Source organism: Rhinoraja longicauda, chromosome 6 (assembly GCF_053455715.1).
Source record: "Rhinoraja longicauda isolate Sanriku21f chromosome 6, sRhiLon1.1, whole genome shotgun sequence".
NCBI classification, from domain to species: domain Eukaryota; kingdom Metazoa; phylum Chordata; class Chondrichthyes; order Rajiformes; family Arhynchobatidae; genus Rhinoraja; species Rhinoraja longicauda.
Window position 1 is genome coordinate 54,238,034 of NC_135958.1, and position 14,686 is coordinate 54,252,719.

Here is a 14,686-nt window from a genome sequence, read left to right on the forward strand (position 1 = left end):
TCCAGGCGCTGGCGGGGAAGCCGGAGCTGTCGCTGTCGCTGTCGCCGCCGCCGCCGCCGTTGCTGCTGTCACCGGGTCGGAGGATCAATAACGACAGGGAGGAAAGGCAGAAGGGAATGGCAGTGTCCACGTAGAGTGAGCGGCGGGATTACAGTGGCGGCGATCAGCTTTGCACTGGAGAGAGGGGGGGGGGGGGGGGGGGGGGTTTAATCAATGACATGTTTGTGCGCCCTTCATTGCACCGGCGCCTTCCCCAGTGAATGATGAAGAAGCAATTCAATCGGATGCGACAGCTCGCCAACCAGACAGTGGGCAGGTAGGTTGGGTTGGTCCTGGTGCGGCATTGCAATGCATCGCGTACACTGCATGTCCGTCGGGTTGTGTTCAATCATTCATCGCAGTGAACGTGGGTGTCCAGCGCTGTGCAAGTGTGCGCTGCAGGGAGGGCTGTTGGTAGCTGAGGAATGCAGAGACTGCACCCCTTCAATTCACCCCGCACCCCCTCCCCAGCCTCCCCCACCCCGCGCACCCCCTCCATTCCCCCCTTCCCCCGCACCCCCAACCCCCCTTCATTCACCCGCACCCCCTCCATTCCCCCCCACCCCCAACCCCCCTCCATTCCCCCCTTCCCCGCACCCCCTCCATTTCCCCCGCACCCCCTCCATTCACCCCTCCCCCGCACCCCCTCCATTCACCCCCGCACCCCCTCTATTCCCCCCTTCCCCGCACCCCCAACCCCCCTCCATTCACCCGCACCCCCTCAATTCCCCCTTCCCCCGCACCCCCTCCCCAGCCTCCCACCACCTCGCACCCCCTCTATTCACCCCGCACCCCCTCCATTCCCCCCTTCCCCCGCACCCCCTCCCCAGCCTCCCACCACCCCGCACCCCCTCCATTCACCCCGCACCCCCTCCCTTCCCCGCACCCCCAACCCCCCTCCATTCACCCCTCCCCCCGCATCCCCTCCATTCACCCCGCACCCCCACTCCAGCCTCCCCCCTCCATTCACCCCTCCACCCCCCCTTCCCCGCACCCCCACTCCAACCCCCCTCCATTCACCCCTCCCCCCGCACCCCCACCCCAGCCTCCTGCTCTCTCTGCGGCTCCTGCTCCGTCCCCTTTAAATTCAGCAGCAGCCCGGACACTGAGCACAGGAGGCTTCGGTGGGAAAACGAAAGTGTCAGCAGAGACTGGGAGCAGCCGGCTCCCCGTGTAGTGGGAATGTTTTGCTACATTGGGGAATGTGCCCCTTTCCTTCCTCTCCCTCTCCTCCTCCCTCCTTCCTCCCCCCTCCTTCCTCCCCCTCTCCCTGTCCTCACCCCCTCTCCTCCCACTCCCTACCCCCTCTCCTCCCACTCCATTTCCTCCCTCATCCTCTCCCTCCCTCCATCCTTTTTCCTTATCTTCCTCCCTCCCTTTCCACCATCTCCCCCTTTCCTTCCCCCATCGCTCATTCTTTTCCCCTCCCTCCCTCTCCCCACTCCCCGGCCTCCCTCCCTCTCCCCATTCCCCGGCCTCCCTCCCTCCCTCTCTCCCTCCTCATCTCCCCCTCTGTCTCACTTGATCGCTCCTTCGGACCGAAAATGAATGAAATCCGAAGCGCCGCAGGTCATTGTAGGTGTGAGGGTCTGTAAGCTGTTTAAGGGGCTTACTGGCAGGTGGCGACTGGCAGGTTTGCGGTGTGAATTCTCTGCCCTCCAGCACCAGAGGGGGCAGTTACTGATGTAAAATTACTGACACTCCTTACGCATTGCAAGCGGTAAGGAGAGGCGATGCCATATTTAGGTGAATCTGCTGGAAAAGAGAGAGAGAGAGAGAGAGAGAGAGAGAGAGAGAGAGACGTTTTACTGTCAGAAATGGAGAGAAAAAATCCTGTTAAAGGCAGCGATTGTGACCTGTTTTTTCCCCGCACACAAGATGTCATGAGACCGTGTTTAAGGGCTAGAGGGTGCCGGCACCAACAAACAAACAAACAAACACAAACAAGGCGTTTGCGGCATTCTCTCTCTCAGTGTTTTTGCCCACGCTTGACTTGGCTTGTGTTTCTTCCCTCCCTCCATCGGTGGAGCAAAGTCTTTGCTGCCGTTTTGCCAAATGAATACCAATTCACAGGTAGGTAGGTAGGTACTCGTTGGGTGTAGGTGAGTTGTGTAGCAACCCGCCAGCCTTGGGATTTAAACCCCGAGTGAGAAACCCCGGGTCTGCCTCTCCGGCCCCAGGGCAGAGCCAGAGGCAGGGACACACACACACGTCTGCCTATCTGATCGATTCACGCCCGTCCTGTAGCCCTGCACAATGCACGCATTCACCCACTGCACCAGGTCCAAAGATGATACATGTGCACGCAAATAGAATTTTAGGATGGAGAAATGTGTAACGTGCTGCTGTATATAGCGGAGACAAGACAGTCATCTGTTTGGCAACATATGCTCACCGATGTAGCAACTGACTTGCAGTACTGAAATACTTTACAACGTAATGTTAGAGGCTGAGCTAATAATGCTCGCCACAACTGAACGATCAGAAGTGATTGGAGCAGAATTAGGCCATTCGGCCCATCAAGGCAACTTCGCCATTCAATCGTGGCTGATCTATCTCTCCCAACCATTTTCTTGCCTTCTCCCCAAAACCCCTGACTCCCTCGCCCCGAAACGTCACCCATTCCTTCTCTCCTGAGATGCTGCCTGTCCTGCTGAGTTACTCCAGCATTTAGTGAATAAAAACCCTTACCTCGGAAGGTCTCTTTCTCCAGATCTCTATTTCTTAAATGTTACATAACACCAGCATGCGTGTTTTTTTTTAAACAAGAGGTTTGCCTATAAAGAGGTATCAGGTAAATTGTGTGCATCTGAGAAATTACCCTCACTTTCATTGGTTACCCAGAACAGGGAATTCACTTGCATCCAGTCTCCCATTTAAAGCGTACTAAAGATTTCTAACTTAAATATTGAGACCGATTTTTTTTTTGACGACGTGTTTGCTTCATGCTGTCTTGTCATGGCAACGGCTACGAGCAGAGCAAGCACTACCACAGCGTCATGCCCCCGTCCCCCCCCCCTCCCTCCCAGGAGTGTTGGAAATTTGAATGTAAATTGTTATCTTGCCAATATTTTAAAAAAATCAAATTAAGTGCAAAGTAATTTCTATTTAGAGTAATCATCAAAGAAAATCTCTTCAGTTGGTGATGGAGGAAAATAACTGCAGATGCTGGTACAAATCGAAGGTATCACAAAATGCTGGAGAAACTCAGCAGGTCAGGCAGCATCTAGGAGAGAGGGAATGGGTGACGTTTCTGGTCGACACCCTTCTTCAGTCTGAAGAAGGGTCTCGACCCGAAACGTCACCCATTCCCTCTCTCCTAGATGCTGCCTGACCTGCTGAATTACTCCAGCATTTTGTGATATCTTCAGTTGGTGATGTTTAGTTCAGTTTAGAATGACAGTGCGGAAACAGGCCCTTCGGCCCACCGAATCCATACTGACCATCAATCACCCGTTCACACTCGTTCTGTTATCCCACTTCCTCATCCACTCACTGCACACTAGGGGCAATTTACAGAGGCCGATTAACCTACAAACCTGCACGTCTTTGGGATGTGGGAGGAAACCGGAGCATGGGGATGAATCACATACAGTCACAGCGATGACATGCAAACTCCGCATAGAAAACACCCGAGGTCGGGCCGGAACCTGGGTCTCTGGTTCCTGAACCTGGTCTACCAGCACAACCTGCACCATCTTGTGACTGTGATGGACTTGAATCCTCTTGCTCAAAAAGATGCACGTTCAGAGAATTGTGTGGTAGCTCCAGTGTTTGCCTCACAAGTATGCTGGGCATGTCTGAGTTGGTTCTGTGACCCTTCAGGGATTGGGGTTTGGAGGGAAGAGACCATCCAGCGCCACTCAACATGTGTAAGACCAGGGGGTTCATGTTACTCTGTGTCACAACTGGTGGGTACCCTGGCCGGACAGTGCCAAAGGAGCAACAGATTGTGGCTGAATGTCTCGTGATCTCCCAAAGAACTAATTGAACCAAATGTTTGAAAGTAAGGAAAGTTGTGGGTGCGCAGTGGTATAGCCGGTAGAGCCGATGCCTCACAGCGCCAAAGACCTGACCTTGGGTGCTGCCTCTGTGGGGTTTGCAAGTTCTTCCTGTGACCATGTGGGTTTCCTCCGGGTGCTCTGGTTTCCACCCACATCCCAACGTTGTGCAAGTTTGTATGTTAATTGGCCTCTGTGATGTGTAGGGAGTGAATGTGAAAGTGGGATAACATAGAACCAGTGTGAAAGGGTGATCGATGGTCGGTGTGGACTCGGTGGGTCGATAGCCATGTTTCCCTGCTGCATCTTTCAATCAATTAAAGTTTAAGCTTGTTATCCGTGACACAGGATGATGGTCCCTTTAGCGGGTCCTCAGGAGAGATTCCATTTCCCACGTTATTAGCAAAGCAAATCCAGTCTCATTTGCTGCACTGTCACTGTTTCCTACAAGGCCTCTAGAAGGGTCACGACTCGAAACGTTACCCATTTCTTTTCTCCAGAGATGCTGCCTGTCCCTCTTGAGTTACCCCAGCATTTTGTGTCTATCTTCAGTGCAAATCAGCATCTACAGTTCTTTCCTACTCATATTGCTAATATATATAATCTTTTCCAAAGTAAGAAAACATTAGAACTACATTATAGTTAACGGGAATCATCCAAGGAATCAGTGTATGACGGCACTGGGCCTGTACTTGCTGGAGTTTGGAAGGATGAGGGGGGACCTCATTGAAACTTACCAAATAGTGAAAGGCCTGGATAAGAGTGGAGATGGAGAGAATGTTTCCATTAGTGGGAGAGTCTAGAACCAGAGGGCACAGCCTCAGAATAAAAGGACACACCTTTAGAAAGGAGATGATGAGGATTTTTTTTAGTCAGTGGGTGGTGAATCTGTGGAATTCATTGCCACAGAAGGCTGTGGAGGCCAAGTCAATGGATATTTTAAGGCGGACATTAATAGATTCTTGATTAGTACGGTGTCAGGGGTATGGGGAGATGGCAGGGGAATGGTGTTGAGAGGGGAAGATAGGTCAGCAAGGATTGAATGGTGGAGTAGAGTTGATGGGCCGAATGGCCTAATTCTGCTCCTATAACATGAACTTATAGTTGTTGGATATATGTCTTAATGTCTCTGTTTACCTCAGACTTCGTCAATTGTTCTCATACTTAACAGACTAAGCTTTCATGTATTAGCAATTTGTAGAGTGGGTTGAGTGCTATTGGAAAGTATATCAAGGCCATATCTGTAGCACAGGACTCAGTCGATGTTTGGAAGTGAATTACAAGACAGTGGTGAAGAAGGCATGTGGTATGCTTGCCTTCATTGGTTAAGGCATTGAGTATAAGAGCTAGGAAGTCATGATGCAGCTTTATAGGACTTTGCTGCTTTTGTAATGTTGCGTGCAGTTCTAATCACCCCAACATAGGAAGGGATGTGGAGGCTTTGCAAAGACTGCAGAGGATGTTTAACAGAATTGTGTCTGGATTCAAGTGTTTTAGCAAGGAGAGGTTGGACAGATTTGGAATGTTTTCTCTGGAACGCTGGGGGTTGAGGGGAGACATGATGGAAGAATATTTGAAACATATAAAATTCTTAAGGGGTTGGAGAGGCTAGATGCGGGAAGATTGTTCCTGATGTTGGGGAAGTCCAGAACCAGGGGTCACAGCTTAAGGATAAGGGGGAAGTCTTTTAGGACCGAGAGGAGAAAACATTTCTTCACACAGAGAGTGGTGAGTCTGTGGAATTCTCTGCCACAGAAGGTAGTTGAGGCCAGTTCATTGGCTATATTTAAGAGGGAGTTAGATGTGGCCCTTGTGGCTAAAGGGATCAGGGGGTATGAAGAGAAGGCAGGTACAGGTTACTGAGCTGGATGATCAGCCATGATCATATTGAATGGTGGTGCAGGCTCGAAGGGCCGAATGGCCTACTCCTGCACCTATTTTCTATGTTTCTATGTCTATGATATAAAATTATGAGAGGAGTAGACTGTCAGAATCCTTTCCCCAAGATTGAATCCAGTGCCAGAGGGTACATATGTAAGTTGAGAGGGGCAAAGTTTAAAGGAGATGTGTGGGGCAAGTCTTTTACACAGACGGTGGTGAGTGTATGAAACGTGCTGCTGGGTGTGATGGTGGAGGCAGATATGATAGTAGCAAGTAAGAGACTTCTGGATAGGCATGTAGATATGTAGGGAATGGAGGGATATGGATCATGTGCAGGCAGATAAGAGTTTGTCTTGGCATTATGATCAGCACAGACATTGTGAGCCGAAGGGCCTGTCCTTGAGCTGCAATGTTCTATGTTCTATAAGACAGCATCTCTAGTATATGTTGCATTATAGATTGGGATGGAGCAACTTTAGGTACTTTGTGTTAGAAAGGAGTGAACAGATCACTGCCATTAACTTTGAGAAACATTTAAGCATGTACATGGATAGGATAGGTTTAGAGGGATATAGGCCAAACGCAGGCAGGTGTCACTGGTGTAGATGGGGAATGTTGGTCGGTGTGGGCAGTTTGGGCCAAAGAGCCTGTTTTCGCAATGTGTGACTATGACTCTAACTCTCTGCTCGCGATGTTAAATCTTTGTTGTTGGTGGTCTTTATTTTCAAATGTTGTTCAGTTTACAAGTTATCCCTGACTGTATATGGTCGGGTGATCACTTTGGACAAGGGTGGTTTCCAACAGCAATTGATATTGTATTTGTGAAATGTACCACAGCTGTTTGAAAAATTCCAGGTATTGAGCTTCTGGGTATACTGTGAATATTTAAGTTATACGAGACGATTTAAGAAAAGTCAGAACTTTGGAATTTTATACGCAGGTCCACCACTGATTTTCCAGCAACTGGTGGTCTGGCACCTCCTTTAATCCGGACAAAGTTATGAGTGTGCACTTGAAGGTCCCCTGGAAGTCCCCCTGAAAATGTGGTGCCTCGGGCGGGTGAGGTGGCCGATCTCGACCTCATCGGGACCTATGTGACCAGACTTCCGATCGGTGGGTCCAATTTGCCCCGCCTGTCCGGGGCTCTGGATCTCCATCCCAGCTAGATCGGTTCCCATAGCCGACGTCCGCGCCGATCGGTGGGTGGAATTTGCCCCCTGCAACCGGGGCTCTGGAACTCTGGCCCAGCCGTAGCCGGCAGATCCGTTCCCATGGCCGACTTCCGATGGTGGTGGACCTACAATGGCAAAAATCAAAAGCTTGTTGTGGACATCCAAGACAGATTTTTTTTAATTCCCTGCTTTCTTTCATTGTGTGTTTCACCCCCTGCGTGAATGTCATTGACCTGTCACTGTACGTCAGTGTGTAAGGACAGTCGGCAGTACTGCCTCATAGCAATCTGGATTCAACCCTGACCTCCAGTGCCACTGTCCATGTGGAGTTTGCGCGTTCTTTCTGTGACTGTAGGGGTTTCCTACGGGTGTCATGATGCAGGCTCTCTGGGGTGTTCCAGTTTCCTTCCACAGATGTATGCTGATAGGTAATTGGCTACTCTAAAATATGTCTGGTGTTGGTGGCTGGTTGGAGAACTGAAGTGGTGTCTGGGCATGCGTGAGACATGGGTGGCGCGGTGGCCCAGCGGTAGAGTTGCTGCCTTACAGCGCTTACAGCGCCAGAGACCCATGTTCAATCCTGACTACTGGTGCTGTCTGTATGGAGTTTGTACGTTCTCCACGTGGGTTTTCGCTGAGATTTTCGGTTTCCTCCCACACTCCAACGACGTACAGGTTTGTAGGTTAATTGGCTTGGTATAAATGTAAATTGTCCTTAGTGTGCGTGGGATAGTGTTAATGTGCGGGGATCGCTGGTCGATGGGCCGAAGGGCCTGTTTCCACGCTTTATCTCTAAACTGAACTAAACTAAAAAGGCAAAGACAAAGAAGTGGAGGAAAGGGATCGTAGGGAAGGCTCAGATTGCTGCCAACACTCAATGGGCCAAATGGCATTCTTCCATGCAAAAGAAAATATGAGAGGCAAAAGAACTTGGCAAAATAAATTATAAAAACATAAACATAGTAGATGGACAGAACCTTTCCCTCAGGAAGGAAATGTCAAAGACTAGAGGCATAGGTTTAAGCTGAGAGAGGCAAAGTTTAAAGGAGATGTGCGGGACAAGATGTGTTTCTTTTACACAGAGAGTGGTACCTGGAACACGCTGCCAGGGGTGGTGGTAAAGGCAGATACAATAGGAGCTTTTAAGAGGCTTTAGAAAGGCACATGGGTACGCAGAGGATGGAGGGATATGGATCACGTGCAGGCAGAGGAGATTCATTTAACTTGGCATCTTGCTCAGCACAGACATTGTGGCCTAAAGGGCTCGTTCCTGTGCTGTACCATTCTATGTTTTATGATTGGGTGACACAGTGGCACAAGGGTAGAGTTGCTGGCTGACAGCACCAGTGACCCAGGCTCGATCTTGACTGCAGGTGCCGTCTGTACAAAGTTTGTACGTTCTCCCTGTGACCACGTGGGTTTTCTCCAGGAGCTCCGGTTTCTTCCCACACTCCAAAGATGTGCAGGTTTGTAGGTTAATTAGCTTTGGTAAGTTGTAAAATTGTCAGTAGTGTGTGCAGGTTAGTGTACAAGGTGATCGCTGGTCGACACGGATTTGGTGGGCCGAAGGGCCTGTTTCCGCGCTCGATCTCCAAAGTCTAAAGACTGCAATCAGGATTAGGATTAGGATTAGGTAGCTTGGCTGGTTTTCCAGTCCATGGCAATTGCACTGGCTTCCTTCTTTTATCTTTTACCTTTTACCGCAATGCAGTTGTGCCTCCATTTGGGTCCTCCAATTTAACTGGGAATAGCCTGGAATGTAGCCGTGTCCAGAGTCCTCTGAATAATGTGACTCAAAGAGTAACTGGGACTGCCGTCAAAAGTAAATTCAATTTGATAAATAGGTTGATTCCTGCCTGGTTTCAGTTTGCAATCCATTCAGCAACAGCAGCAAGGGGCATAAATAACTGGCCCAACAAGCTGTGTATTGAAAATCTGGCCCTGATTATATGCTCCAGCTACCTTTCCAGATTAGTTCTGTTTCTAATAAGCGAAAATTGCCTTATCCTATCAAGAATCTCTGAGAGAATAGGATTTGCTGTTGGCAGGGAAAAGACAGATCATGTTGCTGGCTTAACGCAAAGTGGCTTTTGCTGCTTCTAGGATTGCAATTTCTGATCAACCTTCAATGTGCCACTTCAGCAGCAGTATGATGGGCTGATCAAATTGAAAATTTACCACAGCAAAGCAAGAAAGAAGATAATCATGCAATACAATTCAAATGTCAAGAGAGCCAAGAGTCAAGAGTGTTTAGTTGTCATATGTACCGACAACCAAAGAATGAAACTCTTACTTGCAGCAGCTTAACAGGCCAGAATACACAATGCAGATAATATATAATAAACAAAAAAACCCCAATAAATTAATAACCTTAATACAAGTTCAATAAAACCCCAAAGTCCTTAGTGCAACCCAAGACAATCCATAGTTCATATTTGAGGTTCGTGTTGTGTGTTGAGGTTAGCAATGTTGTCCTTGTGTATTCAAGAGCCTGATGGTTGTTGGGAAGCAGCTTATCCTGAACCTGGTGGTCATGGTTTTCTGACTCCTGTACCTTTTCCTGATTGCTGTAGTGAAATGAGAGTGTGACCAAGGTGTTGTGGGTCTTTAATGATACAGGCTGCCCTTCTGAGGCAACGCTTCCTATGGATGCCTTTGATGGTGGAGAGGTCAGAACTTGTGATGGACCGGGCAGTGTCTCCCACTCTCTGTGATCGTTCCTGGGCCGAACCAGACTGTGATGCAACCAGTCCATATGCTCTCTACTGTACACGTGTAGAAGGTCAAAATAGTATTTGTTGACATACCAAATCTCTGCAACCTTCTGAAGACGTAGAGGCATTGAAGGGCTTCCTTATGATTGCATCATTGTTCTGGGCCGAGTACAGATCCTCAGAGAAGTGCGCGCCCAGGAACATGAATTTCTTGACGATCTCCACCATCAACCCATCAATGAAGACAGGTTTGTGTATTCTTTTTACAAAGAGTAAAATAAGAATCGGCGTATGGGATTAAGTAGGACTATCAAATATTTTCTTTTAATCATTAATAAGGTAAGAGTAATGAACTTTAAGTAGTTTACATTATTTTCAGTTTCCAAATGTTCTCCTGAGAGAACTAGACCACGCTTGTAAAATCAGATTATAGGGCCAGAGAGATTTCTCAGCCGTGACAGCTTGGTATTTTGTTAAATACTATTACATCTCCTTCAACAAGGCGAAACGCCTCTCGTAAACTTGTATGATGAGAGCTGTGTGTAATTTGTGTGGCTAGCTAATGGTAATCAGAGAGTAAACACGAATAGGCTCTTTCCAGCAGTAAATGTAACGAGTGCTGTACCACAGCGATTAGTGCTTACGACTCAGCTTTACAAAATAAATATACCATGTAGACTAAGAGACAGAAGGCAGGGTTGCTAAGTTTGCTGGTGACACAGTGACAGGTAGGTAACTAGGATGTGAAGAGGACATAAGGTGTCCACAAGGGGGTCTTGATCAATTAAGTTAGTGGGCAGGGATCTCGAACATGGAGTATAAAATGCGAACATATGAAATTATTTTTAAAAACTACCCAAATGGTGAGTGAATGGAGAGCTCTGGGATACAGACGGGTCTGACTTGCCTTATGTGTTAGCCACTGAAAACTACTTTTCAGACTTTGGTAACCCCGTAACTGTGTTTATTTCAATACGTACATTATCGGTCTCCTTATTTAAGAAGGGATGTACATGTATTGTATAGAATGATGAGAAGGTTTACGAAGTTGATAACTGGAATAGGGTGTTTGTTATCAGAGAACAGGTTGCCTGGGCTAGGCATACATCTGCTATTTCGAAGAGTGAGAGATCACTCTTGAGAAGTCTTGATGGGATGAACACGATAAAGGATGTTTCCTCTTGTGGGAGAACCAAGAATTAGCAATTATTTTTCAAAATAAAAGGTCTTCCATTTATGGTACTAATGGGGTTAAGTTTTTTTAAATTTCTCCCTCAGTGTTATGTCTCTTTGGACCGTCTTCCTCAACGGGGATGGAAACGTAGTCTTTGAACATCTTTAAGGCAGAGGTAGATGGATTCTTGGTAAACTAGGAAGTGAAAGGTTAGCGGGAGTGAACGGGAACGTGGAAATGACGCTACAGTCAGTTCAGTTGCTTGGAATAGCAGAGCAAAGTCAAGGGGCCATGTTGTTCATTACTGCACCTCGATCATGATTGTATCCAATGTGTTCATTTGTAAAATGAAGTTTGCCTCTAATCCATCAATTGCCCCTGTGATAGACACAAAGTGCTAGAGTAACTCATTGGGTCAGGCAGCATCTCTGGATGGGTGACCCTTCTTCAGACTGAAAGTAGAGGGGAGGGAACTAGAGGTAGGAAAAGGCCAGAACAAAGCAGGCCAGGCAACAGATGATCAAGGAAGGGTAGAGCCCATAATGGTCCATTGTTGGCTGGAGAAGAGGTGATAATGAAGGGAAACAAGGATGTGAACAGTGGAACTAGTAGGATGACTGAGGTGGGGGACTGGGGATGGAATTCTCCTGTTGTTATGATTGCTGGTTTGGAACAAATGGATATTATGGTGCAGTGGCTGTTAGGTGGGTCAATGTGCCACCATTTTCAATGCAGCACAACATCACAAGTGGCAACAAGGTTATTGCTTTGATAATCTGCAGTACTTTTGTGTTGGGAAAGAATATTGGCAGGACATTTGGGGAAATCCACAAGCAAAAATTGGCAGATGCTGGAAATCATAATGGTAGCTGAAAATGTTGGAAATGCTCAGCAAGTTTAGTAGAACCCGTGCAGTGAGAAACAGAGATAATGTGGAGAAAGGAACTGCAGAAGCTACTTTTTTTCTTCTGAAGATAGACACAAAGAGCTGGAGTAACTCAACGGGTCAGGCAGCATCTCTGGTGCCGAAAAACCCAAATCTGTTCCTGAAATTGGACATTCTCCCTGGCAAACCTGGCAGTATTTCAGTCAATCCTCATCAAATGAACAACATCTCATATCCACTTGGGTAGACACAAAAAACTGGAGTAACTCAGCGGGACAGGCAGCATTTCTGGAGAGAAGGAATGGGTGACGTTTCGGGTCGAGACCCTTCTTCAGACTGGTTAGGGATAAGGGAAATGAGAGATATAGACGGTGATGAGGATAGAGAAAGAACAATGAATGAAAGATATGCAAAAAAAGTAACGATGCTAAAGGAAACAGGCCTTTGTTAGCTGTTTGTAGGGTGAAAATGAGAAGCTATTGCGACGGGTGGGGGAGGGATAGAGAGAGAGGGAATTTTGGGGCTACCTGAAGAAAGAGAATTCAATATTCATACCACTGGGCTGTAAGCTGCCCAAGTGAAATATGAGATGCTGTTCCGCCAATTTACGTTTAGCCTCACTGACAATGGAGGAGACCGAGGACAGAAAGGTCTGTGTAGGAATGGGAAGGAGAATTGAAGTGTCTGGCAACTGGGAGATCAGGTTGGTTCACGCGGGCTGAGCGAAGGTGTTCAGCGAAATGATTGCCTAGTCTGACAACGGATACAGTAGATGAGATTGGAGGAGGTGCAAGTGAACCTCTGCCTAACCTGAAAGGACAGTCAGGGTCCCTGGACAGAATCAAGGGACGAGGTATAGGGACAGGTGTTGCATCTTCTGCGGTTGCAGGGGAAGGTACCTGGGGAGGGGGTGGTTTGGGTGGGAAGGGATGAGTTAACCAGGGAGTTGCGGAGGGAACGGTCTCTGCGGAAGATGGAAAGGAGTGGAGATGGGAAAATGTAGCTATTGGTGGGATCCCCTTGGAGGTAGCGGAAATTTCGGAGGATCATGTGTTGTATGCGACGTCTGATGGGATGGAAGGTATGGACTAGGGGGCCTCTGTCTCTGTGACTGGGGGAGGGGGAGCAATGGCAGAACTGCGAGGTACCAAGGAGACACGAGTGAGGGCCTCAAATATGATGGGAGAGGGGAACCCCCGTTCCCTAAAGAATGAGGACATCTCGGATGTCCTGGTATGGAACACCTCATCTTGGGTGCAGATGCGGCTTTCTAGCTTCTCGTTTTCACCCTACAAACAGCTAACAATGGCCTGTTTCCTTTATCATCGTTACTTTTTGGCATCTTTTATTCATTATTCTTTATCTCTCCACATCATCGTCTATATCTCTCGTTTCCCTTATCACTAACCAGTCTGAAGAAGGGTCTCGACCCGAAAGGTCACCCATTCCTTCTCTCCAGAGATGCTGCCTGTCCCGCTGAGTTACACCAGCACTTTGTGTCTACGAGTCAAAATATTAACCTGTTTCTCCCTCAATGGAACCTGCTCTATTGATTCCTTCTAGCATTTTCACTCTTTATTTTTGATCCATGCAAGATTGGTTTAATATTTCCAGAAAAGTCCAAACCTCTGTCCAGTATTATAGATGCAGCGCAGAAACCAGCCATTCGGCCCATCGAGTCCGTGCTGACCAGCGATCCCCGTACACAAGCACTATCCTACACACTAGAGACAATTTACAATCATTACGGAAGCCAATTAACCTACAATCCTGTATATCTTTGGAGCCTGGGAGGACATCGGAGCACCCGGGGAAAACCCACATGGTCACAGGGAGAACCTACAAACTCCGTAAAGACAGCACCTGTTGTCAGGATCAAACCCGGGTCTCTGGCACTTTAAGGCAGCAAAACTACCACTGCGCCATTGTGCCGCCTATTTGTTCCATTGAGAATGTGCTTGGAGGTCATTGTGGAGGCTGCTGGGTCTCATATCTTTTGAAGTCACCACTGTCTTGAAGAAACCCTGATCAGTTGCCTTGTGAAAACTCCCAGAAGTGGTCAGCCCCTTGTGCAATTGGTTCATCCGCATTTCTTCCTATGGAGTTCCACCGGACACTACCTGCAATGGGAGAAGAAATTCCATCAAATTCCAGTGTCCATCTTTGATTGATTGAAAGCAATGGAACATTCGGCCCACAGATCGTATGCTGACCATCAATCACCCATTGACACGAGTTCAATGTTATCACACTTTCGCATCCACTCCTTACACACTAAGGGCAATTTTACAGAGGCCAATTAATCCAAGAAACCCGACCTTTGGGTTGTGGGTGGAAACCGGAGCACCCAGAGGAACCCCACGTGGTCAAACCTATTTATTAGCCTGTTCACCAATGCCCACTTTGGGTTTGGCCCAGCCTCCTAGTTCCAGGCCTCATTATCCTAATTTGACTTTAGACTTTAGTGGAAACCGGCCCTTCGGCCCACCAAATCTGCGACGATCGGTGATCACCGCATACACTAACACCATCCTACACACTAGGGCCAATTTACAGAAGCCAATTAACCTATTAACCAGTGCATCTTTGGATTGTGGGAGGAAACCGAATCACCCGGAGGAAACCCATGTGGTCACAGTAAAAACGGGCAAACTCCACACAGACAGCACCCAAGGTCTCAAGCAATTTGCGGCAGCAGCTCGACCATTTGTTTATTCCATGTTAGGTTTAATGGGTCCATTTTAATATAAATTATTTAGAATGAATTGAACTGTGATTTGAACAGTTGCTCACCACCTTTGCTTTGCAAGATTAAGATT

General features: G+C 47.9%; 1 protein-coding gene across 11 annotated transcripts in view; it reads left to right on the plus strand.

Moving 5' to 3' along the window:
• The first annotated feature begins 204 nt into the window (after positions 1–204).
• LOC144594466 (rho GTPase-activating protein 44-like) overlaps positions 205–14,686 on the plus strand; it is a 261,024-nt gene continuing 246,542 nt past the window's right edge. For all 11 annotated transcript variants that reach the window (XM_078400964.1, XM_078400970.1, XM_078400973.1 and 8 more), the window contains exon 1: positions 205–316. In XM_078400964.1, the coding sequence (XP_078257090.1) occupies positions 261–316 (56 nt within the window). In that variant the 5' untranslated portion in view covers positions 205–260. The remainder of the gene's footprint in view (positions 317–14,686) is intronic.